Below are 23,037 nucleotides of genomic sequence, written 5' to 3'. Positions count from 1 at the left end.
AAATTACTCCAAAATTAAGAACTACAAATTTGTGTCTCATATCAGTCTAACCATCCTCTCCTCCAGCCTCTCCACAGCTTCAGATTCCTAAACCTTGCTATTCAAAGTATAGTCCTTGGACTAGCAGCATTGGCGTTAAGGGAGCTTGCTAGAAAAGCAGAATATTAGGCCCAACCTCAGATCTACTGAATCAGGATCTGAGTTTTACCAGGATCAACAATCCCTGGTGATTCCTATGCACATTAAGTTTGAGAAGCACTACCAGGTCTCTAACTGACTTGGGGGTGACTATCACTTGGAACAGAGGTTAACAGTTCAACAAAATTTCTGGAGATGATCATTCCATGGTAAAGGGCAGGACCTAAGAATCTGTATTGTTATCATGTGGCTCAGGTAATTCTCATCCTTGGGCAAATTTGGTAATTGCTACTCTAAAATAAACATCAGATTTTGTCATTATCCACCTAAAATTAAAATCTCTTTAGTGACTCTCCACGGCCTACAGTAGTGATTCTCAACTCAACCTTAGGTGCTTACCTAGGAAGTATTTAGAAATCTGGATGCTAGGCTGTTCCCCAAACCCACTAAAAACTCTAGGGGAGGGACCTATCCACTGGCGAATTTTTCAAAGCTCCCCAGTTGCAGCCAATGTTAAGAACCACTGGGAATGATCAAGCCTGAGCTGCTTAACCTAGATTAGAAAACCCAACTGTGAAAGGCCCCTGCCTGCGTTCCTAGCCCTATTTTGTGTTGTATTTTTGCCTGTGCATACTACACTCCAACCTCACTGAACTACCTGTAATTCCCAAACCTATGGTACAGTGATGCCTCTGGGCCTTTCTACAGGTTGTGCTCTCTGAATGGCAGTTATTCATCCCTAAGGACTGAATTACCACTTAGCTCCTTCGCCTTTAGAGTAATTTTAGATTTCCTTCACACACCTGCCCAGACAGAGTAATTCATTCTCTTTTCTGTGCTAATACCATGCCTCTTTGTGTAGAGCTCTATTACTATACTTACTACATTATACAGCTGATTCTTGAACAACGTGGGTTTGAACTGTGCAGGTCCACTTAACAGGCAGATTTTTTTTCAATACAGAACAGTACTGTATTTTCCTTAACATTTTTTTTCTCTTATTGTAAGAATACGATCTATAACATATAAAACATACAAAATATATGTTAATCAACCATTTGTTATTGGTAAGGTGGAATTCTGGTCAATAATTAAGTTTTTGGGGGAGTCAAAAATTATACACGGATCTTTAATGGCAGGGCATGAGGTGTGTGTGTGGAGATGTCAGTGTCCCTAACACCCACGTTGTTCAAAGATCAACTGTAGTAATGGGTTACAATTATTATATCTTGAGAATGAAAACTAAGGCTGGTTTAGTTTTATATCCCTAGCACCTAGCTAAGGGCCAGGAATATGGTAGGCAGCTAGTAACATTTTTGACTTAGTGAAAGTAGTATAAAAGAAAAAAAAAGAAGAAAATAAAAATGAGCAGGAATATTATTACTTTCTTTAAAAATCTGAATTAATATAATCTAACATTAAAATCTTAATTAGAAAAGAACTTTAAGCTGTTTCATCTGGAGAAATATGCATGAAGGCACTAAGAGAGAAATAAACCCTTTCCTTAATTCAGTAACATAATTTGGTCCACAAATTCATTCCAAGGAGTTGAAATAATCCTGTTTCTTTATGTGTCTAAGGCATTTTTTGAACTGAGGTAAAATTCACCTAACTTAAAAATTACATTTTTATTTTTTTTAAATAATCATTTTAAAGTGTATTTTAGTAAATTCACAATGTTATACAACCACCATCTAGATTAAGCTCTAAAATGATTTCCCTCCCCTCAAAAGAAACCCTGCTACAAACATTGGGGTACATGTGCCCCTATGAATCAGCACTTTCAACAATAGCCAAATTATGGAAAGAGCCTACATGTCCATCAACTGATGAATGGATAAAGAAGATGTAGTTTATATATACAATGGAATACTACTTGGCAATGAGAAAGAATGAAATCATGCCATTTGCAGCAACGTGGATGGAACTGGAAGGTATTATGCTGAGTGAAATAAGTCAGTCAGAGAAGGACAGATATGAGTTTTCACTCATAAGTGGATCTTGAGAAACTTAACAGAAGACCACGGGGAAAGGGAAGGGGAAAAAAAAATGCAAACAAAGAGGGAGGGAGGCAAACCATAAAAGACTCTTAAATACAGAGAACAAACTGAGGGTTGATGGGGGTGGGTGGGGGGCAGGGGAAAATGGGTGATGGGCATTGCAGAGGGCACTTGTTAGGATGAGCACTGGGTGTTGTTATGTAAGCGATGAACCGTGGAAATCTACCCCCAAAACCAAGAGCACACTTTACACACTATATGCTAGATAATTTTACAATAAATTATATTAAAAAAAGGAATAAAAAAAAGAAACCCTATACTCAAGTAGTTAGTCACTCCCCATTTTCCTCCTAGCCCCTGAAAACCACCAGGAACATTAACTTTTAAGTTACACTAAGGTATTTAAAAGATATAAAGCAGGTATTTAAAAAGGTCTAGGTTCTAGATGGCTGTACAATTGTTTCTAGTCACACAGAAAAGAGTACAAATATAGTTTTTTTCAGTATCTCAAAAACTCCAATGTTTTATTAACCATTTTATGTACACTGATATCGTCTTGAAAACTAATAAAAACATGTCCAAAGCTTCTTATATAGTCACTGTACAAATGCTCGTGTATGTTTTCTACATTAATAATGAAGATAAAAATGACACAATAGTTACAGCTACATAAAAATATACACAAGGACTTAAGACACATTTGATATTATTTGGTTTACAACATGTGTAGATACTACACAAAAAATGAGGATATAATTTGCAGAAAAGTAAAATGTGACCAAAATCACTTTTCTTAAAATTTAAAAATAAAATTCCTGACAATAGCAATTACTAATTTACAGCCAAATCTTAGACTAAGTCAAATTAGCCAGGGTTAGACATAAGTTAAGTTAAACATTTTGTATTTAAAAAAATAAGTTTTTCAGTTTAAAAAACATACATTTCATAACATTTTCTCAAAATTAATTAAGAATGGTTTATCCATGTCCTTCCAGATTCTGGAAACACATTAGAAAAAGTGAATATTGAACAGCTGATTCTTTGGAAAGCTGCACCCAAGTACCCCTTTTATTAGGTTGTGACATCAGCTAAGAGGGCCTTTATTAGGTCTGGAAGGCAAGGAGCTGGAGCTCAGGTACGAATCTACTTATGCTCAAAGAGAGAAAGGCCATGAGAAGGGAGGTAGACAACCCAGGATAGTAGTGGGACTTGGATGTGGAGTTGCCATAGTGGGTCAGAGACAGGCTGGTGTATCATCCTTTGGCTCAGGTGCTATAGGAACCAATCCCTATTCAATATACATATGTATTTTTTAGAGTAATCTCTATGCCCGACATGGGGCTTGAACTCACAACCCTGAGATCAAGACTCACATGTTCTCCCAACTGAGCCAGCCATGTGCCCCCCTGCTCAATATTAAATGAGAACAGAAATATTTCAAAGTGTGCTTACCAAAAACACATTATGTACCTTCATATTACAAAGCATAGAAGGAGACATTTATTTTTAAAAAGTGAGCTAAAAAGTTATGAGGTATCTCCTTACTTCATCTTAAAACTAACCCAAGAAATAGACGTTTAAAAAATTCTTTAACTATTAAAATGTTTAAAAGGCACTTGAAATATTGCTTTCCAATCCAACTCAAATATACTGTCAATTAATTTTGGACATAAAAAAAGCGCATAATTTTGGTGCAATTTTTCTTGTAATTCAGTGATACTTTCCATCTACAGGGCTGAAAGTTTTGAGGGATAGAGCCCCAGCATTCTGCTACCTGAAAGTGCTTTTAGCGTAGAAACAGGAAGGGCGTTAATGATTTGCTCTCTCAGTGACAACATCCTGTAGTCGTTTAAGCAAAACATCATCATTTTCTTGACAGAGGCGTTTGGCAGGTGATTCTGCATCACCATCGATGGCTATTGCTCGCTTCTTGGTTCTCTGTTCACCCTGTCTTATCATATTGTTGATATCTTTCAAACTCTGCAAAAATAGAGGATATGTGTGAGTAAAAGGGGAAAAAAAGCAAAGAACTAAGCTAACTGCTTTTTCCTGCACTCGACCCAAAGCTGAACACTAGGGTAGAGATTATCTTTTGAATCTAGGCCAACCTAATAAGAGCGATTAGATCTAATCTTTTCATGGTTTTAAAAACTGGATTTACCTTACAGCAGTAGTACTCAAAGACACTGGACCAGATACAGAAATATCAAGGAGCTTACTAGAAATGCAAACTCTCAAGCCTCACCCTAACACCTACTGAATCAGACACTCTAGGGATGGAGTTCAGCAATCTATGTTTAATCAAGCCCTCCAGGTGATTCTGAGCAACTTGAAATTTGAAATCCTCTTCCTAGAGCAATGCTTTTTAAGCTTTAATGTGCTTACTAATCATCTGCAGATCTTGTTAAAATGCAGGTTCAGATTCAGCAGGGCTGGCATGAGGCTTGAGATCAAGCATTTTTTAAGTTTACTTTTTAATTTTTTTTTTTAACAGAGAAAGAGAGAGATAGAGAGAGAGAGAGAGAGGGCGCACATGCACGTGTGAGCAGGGGAGGGGGTAGAGGGAGAGAATCTCAAGCAGGCTCCACACTGAGTGTGCTCCGTACTGAGGTGTGGGGCTCAATCCCAAGACCCTGGGATCATGACCTGAGCTGAAATCAAGAGTTGTTCAACTGACGGAGCCACCCAAGTGCCCCAAGATCCTGCATTTTTAATATGTTCCCAGGTGATGCTGATGTTGAAGGTCTATAAACTATATTGAGTAGAAAGGCCTTAGAGTAGTGGCTCCTGAAAGCTGTGGATCATAACTGTCTAGAGAACCTGACTGGCAGAGCTTTGGGATTCAGTAGGTCTATTGAACAGATCCGTGTTCAACAAGGTCCCCCAGGTGATTCCGGTCTATGGTTTTGAAATCATTGCCTTAGAAGTCAGGTGGTCCCATCTTTGGTTTCATTTAAGAATCTCTTCTAAACATCCTTGTAGGAAATCGACTTCTATGAAGAGGAAATGCAAATCTGTGAGGTATTCTATCTCAAGTGAGGTTGACTTCTGGAGACATACTAAACATATTTGCTTGATAGCCTTTCAAGTATCTGAAAACATCAATCATATGACTGTCACATATTCATCCCTGTATGGGAGTTAAGATGAGGATAACCACAGAACTTTTTGCATAAATAAGAGAAGGCCTCTGTTTTTAGACTTTTCACTATCCCATCACCAAAGAAACTTCCACTTTGAAAGCTTTCCTTTAAAGTCAATATTCCTCGTGTCTGACCACCTGCCTTAACTGGTCCCTTCTCAAGATCGTATTTAAGCAGGGTGACACATTGGACTCTTGCAGTGAACTTCCCTAATATCACAACAATAGTGATGGATTAAGCTACTGAAGCAGGTGAATACACTGCTCTTAATCACAGGAAACTTGCCACAGTAACAGTTCATATTTTTAAAAATTTTTTTTAAATGTTTATTCATTTTTGAGAGAGAAAGAGACAGAGCGTGAGTGGGGGAGGAGCAGAGAGAGGGAGACACACAACTCAAACTCACGAACAGTGAGATCATGACCTGAGTATCCATAAACCTCATGTGTATATTACTATCACGGTATTTGTGATATTCTGACAAAACTACCTTCTTATTCATCTATTTTCCTGCCTGGTTGTGGATTCAGATCAAGACAGGGAATGGATTTTCTTTTTTTTCAATTCACTGCAGCAATCCAACCCCTATATTAATTACAAAGAAATGCTTTATAAAGCCCTGCTGACATGAAGTGTAAAGAACAGTCTGAGTCAAAAGTGAAGACCAATATTGTGGGTTTACGTGTTTTAAAAAATTAAAAAATATTTATTTTTGAGAGAAAGAGAGAGAGATAGCGTGAGTGGGGGAAGGGCAGAGAGAGAGGGAGACACAGAATCCAAAGTAGGCTCCAGGCTCTGAGCTGTCAGCACAGAGGCTGATGTGGGGCTTGAACTCATGAACCAAGAGATCATGACATTTGCTGAAGTCAGACGCTCAACTGACTGAGCCACCCACGTGCCCCAATTCATATTTATTACTAGTAATTTTGCAGACAAAGAGCAAGATTAAAGATTATTAACTGGCAATATGAAATCCAATTTTTAACACAAGTACATAGATTGTTGTAACACCTTACCTTAGAAGGGCTGCCATTGAACTTATATAGCAGAGCACTCCTTGGTGTAAGGCCTGATGCATTCTTGTGTGGGGAAACATAAATGGAGTGCTGCTGGGAAATGCGGCGTGGTGAGCCTGGTTGTTTCTTAATATGTGGAAAAGGAGAGAGTGGAGGAGCTTCCATCTGAAATAATCCAAAAGTAAATTTTTGTATGATAAAAGTTCTTTTTTGAATCCCACCACATTTTTATTCCTTTATTTATTTTTTTTTTAATTTTTTTTTCAACGTTTATTTATTTTTGGGACAGAGAGAGACAGAGCATGAACGGGGGAGGGGCAGAGAGAGAGGGAGACACAGAATCAGAAACAGGCTCCAGGCTCTGAGCCATCAGCCCAGAGCCTGATGCAGGGCTCGAACTCCCGGACCGCGAGACCGTGACCTGGCTGAAGTCGGACGCTTAACCGACTGCGCCACCCAGGCGCCCCATCCTTTATTTTTTTTAAGTAGGCTCTGTGCCCAACATGGGGCTTGAACTCACAAACCCAAGATCAAGAGTTGCATGTTCTACCAACTGAGCTAGGTAGGTGCCCCCTTATTTTTATTCTTATTGGCATTTCTTATGTGTCAGCTACACCATAAGAATCTATTAATGGCTGAAAAAAAGCAAAGACATGGTCCATTACCCCTTGTTTTTCAAGAGTTACTAACAGATAAACTAAAATTTATTTTCCTGCATCTTTCAGGAAATACTGAAGAATTCTGAGACACCCAGAAGTGGTAATAAGCCGGGAGAATAGTATAGTATATAGGAATAAGCCAGAAAGGAGAGGCAAAGAGTAATCAGTATTCTAACACAATGATAATCTCTCTATATACATAACATACACCTCCTGCCCCATAACCAAAGCCATAGCAGAGAGAATAAAAGAGAGACAGAACTCTATGAGCCAGAAGGATGGGTCCACCATGAAACAAATTTGTTAGTGAAATGATTAAGACTTTATACTGAAATGCAAATTATTTAGAAATAGAATTAGGGAAGCAGGGTCTGCACTTTCCTTTAATATTCTCGACAATGTTTCCATTCTAGGAATAAATAGAGATGGTTCCTTAATTAATAATTTCATGATCTTCAACTGAAGCTAATAAAACTAGTTTCAATTGGCTCATGACAGACATATTCACGATAAGGAGAGGTGGAACTGATGGGAGTTGAATGAATAGTCATGGCCTCTGAGAATAGTCACAGACTGCATTCCTTGAAATGTAAAGGGAGACACAAAATACACATATATGGCTACTGGCTAGATGCAGTTTCACTTGGTTCCTCTTACAACTAAAGTCTGCTCTCCTGGGAACCAACCTCAGCTTATACACTGATGATGTTTTCACAGGCCTGCTAGTACTGCCAAATCTGCATTAAAATGTCTTAGTGTTGCCTCTACTAATGATTCAGGCCTATTTATTTCCTTTTCTCTTTATCTTGAGGAAAACATTTATCTCATATATACATATTACAATAGAAATTAAAATTAAGAGAAAAAATTAGCAGAATTGTTTTCTTTTTTCCACATTCTCATCTAGTAGTTGCCCATATGTTAACGTAATTTCCAGCAACATAATCATAATACGGATAAAATTTCCCTGATTTCTTCTGGTCTGTGTTGTATGATAGTTTTAATCATTCTCTAATTAATTACTGGTATTTTTTTTTTCTCCTATAAAATGCATCAGTCACACTTTAACTCTGAAGCACTTATCTAGTAAAATTATAGTAATCTAACTATGACTATGAATATTCATATCATAGTAAAATATAAAACATACCACATGGTCCTGATTTGACAAGTCATATCTCAGTGCAAATGACTTCACTCTTCCTACATATATTGTATTATAAAATTTGATAAGATCACCTCTTTCCTCTTTCACTGGTCCACTAGAACAGTCAGGTGTTTTTGTAGCATCTTCCAATTCTGTTAAAAGATTCAGGGTTATGACAGATGTATTATAATACACAAAGTGGTGATCTGAATCACAACTCTATGATATAAAAACAAAATCAGAGGCGCCTGGGTGGCTCAGTCAAACATCTGACTCTTGATCTCAGCTCAGATCTTTTTTGGTTTTTTTAGTTCATTTATTTATTTAGAGAGACAGCAGAGCCTGATGTGAGGCTTGAACTTACAAACCATGAGATCATGACCTGAGCTGAAATCAAGAGTTCTATGCTTAACTGACTGAGCCACCCAGGTGATCCTCAGCTCAAGTCTGAATCTTAGGGTCGTGAGTTCAAGTCCTGCATTGGGCTCCGTGCTGGATTTGGAACCAACTTAAGGGGAAAAAAAAGTAAACACAAATCTTTATATAAAGCAATTAATGTTTTTAGAAAATGTTTGAAACCCATCTATATTATGTATAAATTAAATTGGAAACTTGAGAAATACAAATACATGTACTTAGGCTAATACTCTTCTTTTTTTTTTAATTTTTTAAATGTTTATTTTTGAGAGACAGCAAGAGACAGAGTGTGAGTGGGGGAGGGGCAGAGAGAGAGGGAGACAGAGTCCAAAGCAGGCTCCAGGTTCTGAGCCTGATGTGGGACTCAAACTCAAACCAGGAGATCATAACCTGAGCCAAAGTTGGAAGCTTAACCGACTGAACCATCCAGGCACCCCAAGGCTAATACTCTTTTCTCTAGATACTATTTTGGCAAGAATTTTTTCACAACGATACTTTTTAAGTTTATTGATTTATTCATTATGTATTGGTGGAGGGGGGCAGAGAGAGAGAGAGAGAGAGAGAGAGAGAGAGAGAGAGAGAATCCCAAGCAGGCCCCATGCTGTCAGCATAAAGCCCAACGCAGGGCCTGAACTCATGAGCCACAAGATCATGACCTGAGCTGAAATCAAGGGTCGGACGCTTAACTGGCTGAGCCACCCAGGCCCTTCTTCTCAAATTTTTTATGCACAGTCCCCTTTCCCTGTAACACCTACTACCATCCTAATAAATGCTATTCCAAGCCATATTGGCTTTGTATCAGCTGTTGTAGGTTATTCTCACTACATGGATCAGTCAAAATTATTTAAGGTCCTCCTTTGATTAGAAATTTCTGGACACAGAGACTATACACAGTCTTCAGATTTGTGTGTCATTCCAATTCTAGTCATTAATATTTATATAAAGTAATGGGCTCTATTTATTTTGAAGGAACCAAACATTTAAAACTCTCTGGGACCTTGGTGGGATGCCTGGCTGGCTCAGTCAGCAGAGCATGTAACTCTTAATCTGGTAGTTGTGAGTTTAAGCCCTATGTTGGGTGTGGAACCTACTTAAAAAAACAAAAAACAAAGAAACAGTGATATTTTGGCAGTTTCTTGTGAACTCTAAAAGGCATGACCATAATATAAAAACAAGTAAAACTGTGCTCTATTTATATCTTCATTGTCTATCTGGTGATTTTAAGATGGGCATAATGTGAAATAAAGTTACCTGATTTTCAATATGCAGTTACCAATATTATATATCTCATATGAAAACAGAATTTTTGTCTCATGAGAGAATTTGCTTTTACTGTTTTCCTTTAATGTGACCTACTCAACATTTCAAGTATTTTGTTTTTATTATGTTTAATCTCTACACCTAACATGGGGCTTGAACTCACGACCCTGAGGTCAAAAGTCACACACTCTTACGACGGAGCCAGCCAGGCACCCCAACAACATTTAAAGTATTGCAAATAAGGAATATGGCCTTAGACAAATTAGCGTGAAAAAGAAAAAGAAAAAAAATTTTAAAGAGAAATATTCATTAATAAAAAACCATAAATTTTATACTGCTTAAAAAATGATAGGGGTGTATGGGTGGCTCAGTTGGTCGACTGTCTGACTCCAGGTTTCCACTCAGGTCATGATCTCATGATTCATGGAATTAAACCGTGCATTGGGCTCTTACTGACAGCATGGAGCCTACTTGGGATTCTTTCTCTGTCCCTCCCCCACTCATGCTCGCTGTCTCAAAAAAAAAAAAACTTAAAAAAAAACTTAAATAAGTAACAGTTGTTACTTACTGAGGTCTTACTATAAGCAGGTCTTGTGTTAAACATCATACTTACGTCATTCTTTGTAATCCTTCCTCTCTGAGGAAGTACTGTAAACTTGTCAGTGTACCATTATACACTTGAGTATTATATTTGTTACTGAGATTAAGCTGTAATCTGGGTCTCTCAAGTGTTCTAGTCAATAATGCCAGTCTAGGGTGGTCTGCTGACATAATGGTGAAGAATTGGTATTTTGATCAGGAAGCTCATTCCCAACAGGTAGCTATTATAAGAGTTTCTGTTAGGTTTATCTTAATCAAAGGCCAATGCTTTGCTAATTAACATACTCAATGTAAGAAATGGGTTTTTATTCATTAAAAAAGGGGGGGGGTGGGCACGCCTGGATGACTCAGTCGATTGAGTCTGACTTTGGCTCAGGTCACAATCTCATGGTTCGTGAGTTTGAGCCCCACAATGGGCTCTGTGCTGACAGCTCAGAGCTTGGAGCCTGCTTCGGATTCTGTGTCTCCCTCTCTCTCTGCCCCTCCCCCACTTGAGCTCTTTCTCTCTTAAACATTAAAAAAAAAATTCAAGGGGCGCCTGGGGGGCTCAGTTGGTTAAGCGGCCAACTTTGGCTCAGGTCATGATCTCACCATTTGTGAGCCGGAGCCCTGCATCAGGCTGTGTGCGGACAGCTTGGAGCCTGGAGGCTGCTTCGGATTCTGTGTCTCCCTCTCTCTTGGCCCCTCCCCTGCTCACACTCTGTCTCTCTCTTTCTCAAAAATAAACAAACATTAAAAAGCAATTTAAAAATTTAAGAATCTGGTTTTTATTGATGAAAATAGTGACTGTTATGAAAGCCTAATGCTTAAAGTTGGTGCATGTTGGGGAAATTAGAAGTACTTAAATAGACTGGTTAACATATTTGAGACACTGTCCACAATATCATGATACAGATGAGTGATTCACTGAAGTCTGTGGAGCTCTACTATGGATGATAATGAAGACCAGCCCTGAACTCTGATGCATGTCATTTGCTTGATCCTGGCTTTAAGGCTAACAGAGTCCTGAATCTGGAATCTTGGCACCTGCTTCAAGTGAACCTTTAATGTGTGAGGTGGCGGTTGGACAGCTGGGTGTTTGGACAATCTATATAAGATGCATAAACTATGTGTGCTTCTAAATAGTAATCATTTTATACCTAATTAAGAATTTTATAGAACCGGAATTGTTCTTCACTATGTGGTGTTCTTTGTTATGTTTAAGTCATAGCAACCAACCATAGCTGGAGAAACTTTTGCCTGACTGTATCCTCCACTGTAACTTTTTCCTTTTTGGTGCCAGAATTCCTGAGTCCATTATCACTGGATACTTGTGCAGCTCTGTGCCATCACCATTGGATAAAATCTTAAAAATGGTTGTTTGCTTGCTAATAAATATCTAGTTAATAAATGTATATACAACAGAAGTTGATTTGAAACCTTTAGGTTGTAGAGAGTAGCTAACCTTCATTGACCTCAAATTTCATTTGCAGATACTGTATCTATTGAACTTCACTGCTCCTTGTATGCCAGATACTTGCTAGTAGTTACTTTGTTTCTCATGAGAACATTATTTTCCAGCTAACCTCTGGTGCCTGTTTGTCTCTACCCCCACCCCACATGCCTGGTTTTGTATGGACAGAAAAACTACCTGGGACAGATGAGCAACATGTGTTACAAAAATAGAAAGGCTGTGTGTGTGTGTGTGTGTGTGTGTGTGTGTGTGTATTTTATACACACGTTTGTAGTTGATGTATATGTATGTATATATAATATATATGCATTTTTTCAGTTTTACTGTCTAATACACTTCCATTGCCTTGAAAAGGCTCAGGAATAATATATCTATGTAAAAAGAATTGAGCTTGGCTTATGTATCCTTAAATAGGGCAGATTCTAGGGCATTGTTATTAAAAATATTTTTGGTGAGTAAGATCTTAAAAGTTCAGATCCCAAAAAACACCATAATGATCACGGATATCTACGTGATTAAAAAAAGAGTCCTTGACTCTGGCAATTTTCTCTAAGAATTTATCCTAAGGATATGGATCAAAGATTAAGCTACAGTGATGTTCCTCACAAAGCTATGTATAATGGTTAATAATCTAAATGTCCCACACTGTAGAATACATCACAGTACATGTGTTACACATGTACACATTAAGTAATGGGAAGATGAGACAAGGAAAAGATGGGCAGAAGAAGCATTTTTACAGCTTATCAACATAGGAATAATTACCTTGACAATATGAATAATTGATTTTCCTTTCTTTGAAAAAAATTTCCTAGTGCCTCAAGTCTTACATATCATGATGGTTAACAACAGGATGGCAGCTTTGTTGGTGGTGGAAGAATACTTATATACTTATTAATGAACAAGACATTTCCTTAATTGTCACCCCGGGCAGATCACTGACAGCTACCTTACTTCCCCTGTAATTCAGATTTATTTTTAAAATTTATTAAGAGCCTTTTATGTGTTTTATTAATGTTGTAAGTATACTACAAAACTTCTTTAAAACAAAAAAAATTTTTTAATGTTTATTCATTTTTGAAAGACAGAGAGAGACAGAGCACAAGTAGGGGTGGGGCGGAAAGAGAGGGGGACGCAGAATCTGAAGCAGGCTCCAGGCTCTGAGCTGTCAGCACAGAGCCCGACACGGGGCTCGAACTCATGAACGGTGAGATCATGACCTGAGCCAAAGCCGGACACTCAACCGACTGAGCCACTCGTGCGCCCCACAAAACTTCTTCTAAAGCACAATTAATAGGGGAAAAATGGTTTCAATTCACAACCTCTTTGGGTGGAGGCATCTGACTCATACTTATCTCAAACTTGTTTCTTCCCAAATGCTTTCACATATGCATTATCCATTCTACTTACATCACTAACTCCATGCTGCCTGACATCCACTACATTATGTGCAATGTAATCAAAGGTATATTACATATAGAATATTAAATTGGGCAACTTACCATAATCTGTCATTTCAAAATCACCATTTATGTTTTTATTGTATGCCACAACTTCTTTTGGAATACTTTTCAACAGTACACTTCTATAGACCTACAGGTTAGAGTGGAAAAAGACTGCTAAGTCATAAAGATGCACAGTTTAAGCAAAACCAAAATAAGAACAGAATATCATGCCAGTTAAAAGGTATTTGTCTGTATTGGTGATAATCGAGGGCAAAATGTTACTAGGCTGGTAAATATAGATTATAGCAACCATCTTAGTAGAGGGGATATGGAAACAGAGCCTACCACCTAATACTGCCACTGTAGTTTACAAAAACTAAACACTGATGAGCAGGTTTTGCCAAATAAAAGCAACTTCAAATATCTGAGCTTGTTCTTCCTTTTAATTCCTTGCATAAGAATCATTTGATCTCATTAAGGCTTGTTTTCCTACTCCCATCCCATTCCCATCTCCTTTCAGATGGTCACATGAAAATCTGTTTCCCTTCCTTCTTCTAAATTCTTTCCTACCTCCAAGACAGCTGAAAGGCATAATCCATTTCCCCTCATCCTATGGGTGGTAGGTATGAGAGGATATGTAGGAAGCTATGGCTCGGTCCACTTTGGACCCACACTAACTTCACCTTAATGATCTTTAGGGATAATCTGGACCTTTCTAGAATCTGTTCCTGAAGGATTTTTCTGAAGAGGTCCAGACACTCTTAGCCTATCAAAGGATATAACAAATGCTTGTACTTGGCTCTTCCATGTATTTTAGAGCTAAAAGAAGTGAAACTCTATGTGGGGCTCTCTTAGAAGGGGGTGTGACTACCAGTACTTAAGCATGGGATATCTGAGTAGCTACATCACATCACATCTCTTTTCCTAAGATGGCAGATCACCAAGGATAGAAAAGAGGTCATTATGCTCCCTAGAGCTCAGCAACTAAGCTCCTGAGTGGTCAAAACCTTAAGGTAGCCCAACTTTATGTTCTTCAGCTGTAATAATAACAATATGGAACTAATAGTCATTAAATACTTACTATGTGTCCGGCCACTAGGCTAGCATTTTATATTTCCATGACTGAAAGGTTTTATAGGATTTTTACCATGGCTATTATAAAATGACATTATCAAATATGCTTAGTATCTATTTAAAGATTCAAACATTAAGATTCTTAGTAGGTGGCAAATGAAGCTAGACTTGAGCTAATAAATCCTCAAATTTCACGGGATTTTAAACATCATTTGAGAATCAAGTCCCACACAATTAGAGAATATTATTATTATTATTAAAATTTATTTTTTTGGTAATCTCTACACCCAACATGGGACTCAAACTCATGACCCCTGAGATCAAGAGTCACGTGCTCTTCTGAGCCAGCCAGGCATTATTATAGATGATTTTCATTAGATTATTTATTTTAAAGTTTACTTATTTTGAGAGAGAGAGTGCGTGTGCAAGTGGGGAATGGGCAGAGGGTAAGAAAGAGAAAAAGGCAGAGAGAGAAAATCCGAAGCAGGCTCTGCACTGTCAGTGCAAAGCCAGATGCGGGGCTCCCACAACCCTGGGATCATGACCTGAGGTGAAATCAACAATTGGACACTCAACCAACTGAGCCATCCAGGCACCCCTAGATTTTTCATTAAAGTAGGCTCCATATATTACGTGGGGCTTGAAATTCACCACCCTGAGATCAAGAATCTTATGCTCTATAGATTGAGCCACCCAGGCACTTCCCTTCATTAGATTTTTTGTGAAAAATGTCCCCAGTCAACAAATGAACAAATAAATGGAATAGGAAAACACATGACAAATATATGCAAATATATCGAAGAGTATATAAACAGCCAATTTCCTGGCTTTTACTGAAATTTTCTTTAGAGTTTAATGATATCCACTAAACCAAAAAATCTAAAGTACAGTAAAACTATAAAAGAAGTTTACCTTTTCTATGACTTGTCAACAGAGAACTAGTACAAATCTACTTTTGGATGGGAGGAAAAATGTTACTCACATGACTGTTTGCCTGGGGCTGATTCCTGTAACTTTTCATTATTTCTTGAAAAGTTCTTTCTTCTTTTGTTACCTAAGGAAAAGTAAATTCTGCATTTATCAGTTGCTCTTAAAAGAAAAATGGCTCTGAACAAAAGCTTCAATTATAGGTTGGCAGTGAGAGCAGTCCTGCAGAAAGTCATTAACCCCAGGCCAGTCCATGACTAAAAACCACTACCATTTATGATTTTTACTACCTTTAAAGTTCAAGCTTTGTGGCCTGTGGGGACTCAGCTAATAGCTTCATTAATCAAAAGCACTGAGATCGCTATGGTATAACTTTACTGAAAATACATTTCTTTTTATAAAAAGAATGATACCAGAAAACTCCGATCTGCTGCATCACCTGCAGTCTCTGATTTTACTGACTTTTAAAGTACCCTCTTAAAAGTAAAGTAGCCACTTACTAAAGGATAAAAAATGTCTTATGGTGATTCACAAGAAAACTGAACAATTATTACAGGATTAGGTTTTTAATATTTTAGGACAGACTATATGGTTTCTAATACTTAGACAGAAAAGTTATGGTGGAAGGAAGGAAAGGAAGGAAATGAATTGGTGATCCATAACAGTATCCCTTCCAGTCTATTTGTTATTATAAAATTTACTTAAATTACTCCTTCTCTCTGCTTTACTGTCCGTTAGCACTAAACCTGTTCTTCCATAATGATGAGCTAAAAATGGCAAAGCCTGAACTCTGAGAGTTCCATGGAAAACACAAAATACTAGGTAATAACATTTATTAATCTCTATTTTGTATAGAGATCTTAAAGGCATTGTGAGAGAGTAGTCAAAAGGAGTTTGAAAACATGTCCTCTGCCTCAAAAAGCTTAAGAATTAGGTCTTAACTATGTACATCTGCTAGTACTGCCAGTGTGGTCAATATGGTTCAGACCAAAGTTATAGATGATTGTTTCAGGTATATCAGAATTTTAAAAAGCAAGTAAGATACACTATTTTATGAATGAAAGCATGTTGTAGCACCTAGAAAGTAAAATGCTTTTCTGAGGTGGTGCAAAAAATCACTGGAAAGCAGTATATTAGAGAAGCTATTTTATGAAGTATGAGTTCATTAAATTATGAAATAAGAAATCCTAGGGTGCCATTTGTTAATTGTATAACTGACCAAGTTACTTTCAGCTCTGGGCCTCAATTACTAACCTACAACATAATGATCATTTTATTGTAAAGTATTAGATGAGAGGGGTCACAGTGATGGCGGTAAAAATGATGTTCACATTAACAGTATGGAGAACCATTTATACAAATGGTCTCTAAGACCTTTTCCAATTTCTTTACAACCAATGTATTCTTATGATGTGGGAAAGCTGATTATTACAAAATGAAATGGAGAGTCCAGAGAATAGATGCAGTAGCTGGAATTTACTACTTAACAATAGTGGGCATTTGAACAAACTAACAATTAAGTGCAAAAGATTTTCACTTTGTGCTTCAAAAATGGGTAACTAGGGCAAAGAGCTTCCCCCAACTTGTACATTACCTTTGCCATGATGTAAAAGGCACAAAGAAGCAGCTGATCCAAATGTCGGTCTTTCATTAGATCAGGGCAATGAACTAAAGTGAATTCAAAACATGTCCATATCTTCCTTCGTAACTCATTTGAAACATCCAGTTTTAAACATAAATCTCGTAATCGTACACTTGCTAAATGATAGACCTAAGATGGAAGGTAGCACATTGATGCAAAAAAAACCAGTAAATAATTCTTCGAATTTATGTCTTACCATGAACATGGGCTTTCAGGCCAAGATTAACAAATACCTAGGCTGTTGATAAATGTATGTAAAATTACATAAAATTTCTGTTCTATAGTACTAGTTCACTGGCAGAAGACTTCAATTCTCTTCAGAAGACTGTCTTAAAAACTCTTTTGGAAAAGATGTCCTCTATCCTGTCATCTATGTAAAGTAAGAAACACTAAAATGCAAGATTTACTTGCATCATGATCATTATGAATACATAATTTTTCAAGTGTTCAGAAATCCCCCATACCTTTTTTTGTTCAGAAAAGATTACTAGGAAGTCTAAAATGTCAGATAATAGGGGTGCCTGGTTGACTCAGTTGGTGGAGTGTGACTCTTGATCTCGGGGTTGGGGGTTCTAGCCCCATGCTGGGTGGAGAGATTACTTGAAAGTAAAATCTTTAAAAATTTTTGAAAAAAAGTCAGATAATAAAGAACTAAAATGTTTGATTTCAAGAATGAGTCAGAAAGCAAAACCATTTAAAAAACCTCCCCTATATTCTACACTGTTTTTATGAGCACATAAATGGAATATTAAAGTAAATGAGATACAAGGTTTTTTGTTTTTGTTGTTTCTAAGTACATCAGAGTAAATTTAGTTCAATGCCCTAAACCTTTCATATACAACTTTTATACGAATTGATAACTAATGCAAATGACCTGAAGGTCCTGCAAGATTCTAAAATGGCTTCCAATCATCCAGGAAGCATTATGTTTTACTGTTTTAAAAACTGGTGACCCTGCTGTGGTATTCCTAAATCACACTATTCTGTTTGAACTAAGTCTTCAAATTTAAATGTTCAGGGAAAAAGAGTCAGGCATCCCTTACAGCAAATTATCTTTGGGGACGCCTGGGTGGCTCAGTTGGTTGAGCATCTGATTCTTTTTTTTTTTTTTTATTTAAAAAAAAAATTATTATTTTTTTTTAACATTTATTGATTTTTGAGACAGAGAGAGACAGAGCATGAACGTGGGAGGGTCAGAGAGAGGGAGACACAGAATCTGAAACAGGCTCCAGGCTCTGAGCTGTCAGCACAGAGCCTGATGCGGGGCTCGAACCCACGGACCGTGAGATCATGACCTGAGCTGAAGTCGGCCGCTTAACCGACTGAGCCACCCAGGCGCCCCAAGCATCTGATTCTTGATTTTGGCTCAGGTCATGATCCCAGGGTCCTGAGTTTAAGCCCAGTGTCAGGCTCTGTGCTGGGCATGAAGCCTGCTTAAGATTCTCTCTCTCCCTCTGCCCCCTCCCCCGCTCTCCCTCAAAATTAAAAAAAAAAAAAAGTATCTTTGGCAGGAAAATAATCCACAAATAAGAGTTTAAAAACAAATCATAAGCTATCCAATACACTAATCTGATAGAAAGTCAAATGGTAGACTCCAAAGCCACAAGTGATACATTTTATAGCAAATTCATTTTTTCTGCATCCTATCCCCTTGTTTCTAGTCCATCTGGCCAAAAGATAAACAGAATCCATTTGGGTCAGTGCAGTGGGAAAGATGCCAGAACTTTACATTTGTCACAGAAAATAAAAGATAATGGCCCTAGTTAAAAAGATTAAAAATAATAAGTCATTAAGTAATATTTGTTAAGTATCTTTTACAGAGTTGATCCAATCCCTTAAAGAAACACATACTCTGGAAGTCTGATTCTGACAAAAAAATTCAGAGTACATTCTATTCAGTCCTGGAACACCAGCACCACGCTGAATTCAGCATAGATAATAGCTGCAACTTACTCAAGGAATGGTTATTTTGAATTCACTATAGATACAGACTGAAACAGGCTCCAGGCTCTGAGCGGTCAGCACAGAGCCTGACGTGGGGCTCGAACTCACGGACCGCGCGAGATCGTGACCTGAGCCGAAGTCGGACACTCAACCGACTGAGCCACCCAGGCGCCCCACGGACACATATGTTCTTTATACAGACATCCTATTCTCTTTTAGGATAGAGTTTTTCTAGTTTCTAATCTATGTCAAACAGGTTATAATTAAATGGAAAGAAGGATGCCTGAGTGGTTCAGTGGTTCAGTCAGTTAAGTGTTTGATTCTTGATTTTGGCTCTGGTCATGATCCTGGGGTTGTGAGACTGAGCCCTGCATTGGGCTCCTCGATGAGCATGGAGCCTGCTTGGGACTGTCTCTCTCTCCCTCTGCCCCTCTCCCCAGCTTGCACTCTCTCTGTCTGTCTGGTCCCTCTCTCAAATAGATAAATAAATGGAAAGAAAAAAACCCAAGATTCTGAAATAAATGCAGAATTAAAAATTCAGAACTAGGGGCGCCTGGGTAGCTCAGTAGGTTATGTGTCCGACTTGATTTTTGCTCAGGACATCATCTCACAATTTGTGGGACTGAGCCCCACATCGGGCTGTGCACTGACAACACAGAGCCTACTTGGGATTCTCTCTCTCTCCCTTCCTCTGTCCCTCTCCTGCTCGTGCTCCCTCACTCTCTAAATAAATAAATAAACTTTAAAAACAAAAACAAAAAACAGGCCTTACATAGGCACAAGGTGGAGGCAGTAGTCATGGAGGCAGAGTAGAGGAGGCAGTGGGAAGTGGAGAAAATGGCAAGTCTCTCAAGAATTATGATTAAAAAGACTAGAGGAAATAAATTTAAATTTGCATCAAAAGTAATTTGGAAAGATAATTTCTTAAAATTTTTAAGTCTTGGGGCGCCTGGGTGGCGCAGTCGGTTAAGCGTCCGACTTCAGCCAGGTCACGATCTCGCGCGGTCCGTGAGTTCGAGCCCCGCGTCAGGCTCTGGGCTGATGGCTCAGAGCCTGGAGCCTGTTTCCGATTCTGTGTCTCCCTCTCTCTGCCCCTCCCCCGTTCATGCTCTGTCTCTCTCTGTCCCAAAAGTAAATAAACGTTGAAAAAAAAAAAAATTAAAAAAAAAAATTTTTAAGTCTTAAACCCTAATCACAATGCTAAGACAAAAAACAGTGCTTTCTTTTTCCTTTACAATTTTTTTTAACGTTTATTTATTTCTGAGAGAGAGAGTGTGAGTGGAGTAGGGGCAGAGAGAGAAGGAGATAGAATCTGAAACAGGCTCCAGGCTTTGAGCTGTCAGCACAGAGCCCGATGAGGGCTCGAAATCAGGAGGCTTGAGATCATGACCTGAGCTGAAGTTGGAAGCTCAACCAACTGAGCCACCCAGGCGCCCCTCCTTTATAATTCTTGAGAATGGGCTAGCCAGCCATGTAGTTATGGAGTAGACTACAGAGGTACTTTCAGTTCTGGGATTTATTTTAGAGAAGAATCATGTTTGGTTATAAAAATCTAATTAACTTACCTGTCTTATCAGAAGTTGACAGTGCTTGTAAAAATGGGTAGGGCAAATTGAAATTATTTCTATGTTAAATCTTTCAGTCCTTTTTCATTAATACTACAGTAACGCATGTATTATAATGGAAATTGGTCAAATCTTAATTTAAAAGGTAACACAGTAAGGGGTGCCTGGGTGGCTCAGTCCATAGAGCATGTGACTTTTAATCTCAAGGTCATGAGTTTGAGCCCCACTTTGGGAACAGAATTTACTTAAAAAAATAAATAAAAGGTAACACATTGGATTTATGATAAAAACTGTGTAGCCACCCAGTATTCCACCAATTTTTATAACAATTCTTCAATAATTTAAGCTTATCTGTAAGATCCAAGAAGCACCTGTCCCACAATGAACTCTAATCTACAGCAACCTAACACAATGTAGTTCCACTAAATTTCAGAGGATGGCCAACTGCTCAAAGTGATATAAGAACATAAGGTGGTAGGATATATAAGTTATATCATGAAATGGAGTCACACCATATAAGCCTGAGTCAAACACAGTTCACCAAAATCATAATGTTTTCTTAGGAGGTCAAATATGTTTCTTTTAAAAGGGTAAGTGTATATTACCTGATGTCAAAGCTGACAAAGATACTACAAAAAATATAGACCAACATCTCATGAATATTGATACAAAAACCCTCAACAAAGTACCAGTAAACTGAACACAACAGCATACCCTAAAAGGATTTTACAGTGTGATCAAATTATGATTTATTCTTGGGATGGAAGGATAGTTTAACATAGAAAAACCAATTAGAGTAATATACTACATTAACAGAATAAAGGGAAAAATATGATTATCTCAATTGATGCAGAAAAAGCAACTGACAAAATCCAAAATGCTTTTTTTCTTTTTAAATTTTATTTTCTAATTTTTAAAAATTTTTATTTTACACAGAGTGTGAGCTGGGGAGGAGGCAGAGGGAGAGAGAGAGAGAAAGAGAGAGAGATAAACTTAATCAGGCTCCATGCTTATGGCAGAGCCTGATAATGGGCCTCAATCCCGTGACCCTGTGATCATGACCTGAGCTGAAATCAAGTGTCAGTTGCTCAACTAAGCCACCCAGCTGCCCCCAAAGCCCCCCCTTTTTTCCCCATAAAAACACTCGATGAACTAAGAATAGAATAAAACTACCTCAACATGATAAATGCCATATATGAAAAATCCATAGCTAACATCATACTCAAAAATAAAACAAAGAAAAGAAAGCTTTTCCCCTAAGATTAGGAACATGACAAGGATGCCCAATTTCAGCACTTTTCAACATAGTACTAGAAATTCTAGCCAGAGCAATTAGGCAAGAAAAAGAAATATAAGGCATCCAAACTGGAAAAGAAGTAAAATCACCTCTGTGTGTAGTTTACATGTGTAGAATACTGGAAAACTCTAAAAAGTCCTTAAAAAACGTGAGAAATAATAAATGAATTCCATGAAGTTGCAGGATACAAAATCACACAAAAATCTCTTTCATTCTTATACTACCAACAATGAATAATCCAAAAATAAAGAAAATGATTTCATTTACAATAGCCTGAAAAAGAATAAAATACTTAGGTATCAACTTAACCAAGTATATGAAAGTGTATACTGAAAACTGCAAAATACTGCTGAAAGAAATTAAAGAAAGTGCAAATAATAAAACACTGCATGTTAACTAAAAAACAAAAAAGCAAAACAAAAACCTCAAAACACAAATAAATGGAAAGACACCCCATGTTCATGGACTGGAAGACTTTTTTTTTTAAAATGTTTACTTATTTTTGAGAGGTGGGGGGATGGGGGGGGGTGGGACAGAGGATCCAAAGTGGACTCCATGCTGATAGCAGTAAGCCTGACATGGTGCTCAAACCCACGAACCACAAGATCATGACCTGAGACAAAGTTGGACACTCAACCAATTGAGCCACCCAGGTGCCCCTGGACTGAAAATTTAATAATGTTAAGATGTCAATACCAGTCAAAACAATCTACAGATTCAATGCAATCCTTATCAAAATCCCCATGATGGGATGCTTGGGTGTCTCAGTTGGTTAAGCATCCAACTCTTGATCTCAGCTCAGGTCTTTATCTCAGCGTCGTGAGTTCAAGCTCTGTGCTGGGCTCCATGATGGGCATAGAACCTACTTAAAAAAAAAAAATCCCCAAGATGTTTTTTGCCGAAATAGAAAAATCCATTCTAAAAAGAAAAAGAAAAATCCATGCTAAAACTCGTATGGAATCTCAAGTGACTCTGAATAGCCAAAATAATCTTGAAAAAGAAGACAAAGTTGGAGGTTTCACATTTCCTAATTTCAAAACTTACTACAGGAGTACCTGGATGGTTTAGTCAGTTAAGTGTTTGACTCTTGACTTTGGCTCAGTCATGATTTTATGGTTCATGAGTTCAAGCCCTGCGTCAGGCTCTGTGCTGACAGCATGGAGCTTGCCTGCTTGGGATTCTCTCCCTCAAGATAAATAAACTTAAAAAAATTTTTAAAAAGGAAGGAAATTCTGAATGATGCTACAACATGGATAATCTTGAAGACTTACACTAAGTGAAATAAACCTGTCACAAAAGGACAAATATTG

The 23,037-nt window shown here is 37.8% G+C and overlaps 1 protein-coding gene across 3 annotated transcripts in view; it reads right to left on the bottom strand.

Annotated features, from left to right (window-relative positions):
• Nucleotides 1–2,631: 2,631 nt before the first annotated feature.
• The window catches only part of RBL1 (RB transcriptional corepressor like 1), a 61,147-nt gene continuing 40,741 nt past the window's right edge, over nt 2,632–23,037 (bottom strand). For 2 of the 3 annotated variants that reach the window (XM_043602418.1, XM_043602417.1), the window contains exons 17-22: nt 16,874–17,050; nt 15,335–15,406; nt 13,336–13,426; nt 8,107–8,255; nt 6,298–6,462; nt 2,632–4,118 (exon numbers count right to left, since the gene is read on the bottom strand). In XM_043602418.1, the coding sequence (XP_043458353.1) occupies nt 3,948–4,118; nt 6,298–6,462; nt 8,107–8,255; nt 13,336–13,426; nt 15,335–15,406; nt 16,874–17,050 (825 nt within the window). In that variant the 3' untranslated portion in view covers nt 2,632–3,947. Of the gene's footprint in view, nt 4,119–6,297; nt 6,463–8,106; nt 8,256–13,335; nt 13,427–15,334; nt 15,407–16,873; nt 17,051–23,037 lie in introns of those variants that run through there. The other variant, XM_043602420.1, reaches the window with a different exon arrangement.

This window comes from Prionailurus bengalensis, chromosome A3, assembly GCF_016509475.1.
Source record: "Prionailurus bengalensis isolate Pbe53 chromosome A3, Fcat_Pben_1.1_paternal_pri, whole genome shotgun sequence".
Taxonomy (NCBI): Eukaryota; Metazoa; Chordata; class Mammalia; order Carnivora; family Felidae; genus Prionailurus; species Prionailurus bengalensis.
Note: the sequence above shows the minus strand (reverse complement) of the source record. Positions and strands in the feature narration are given on the sequence as shown.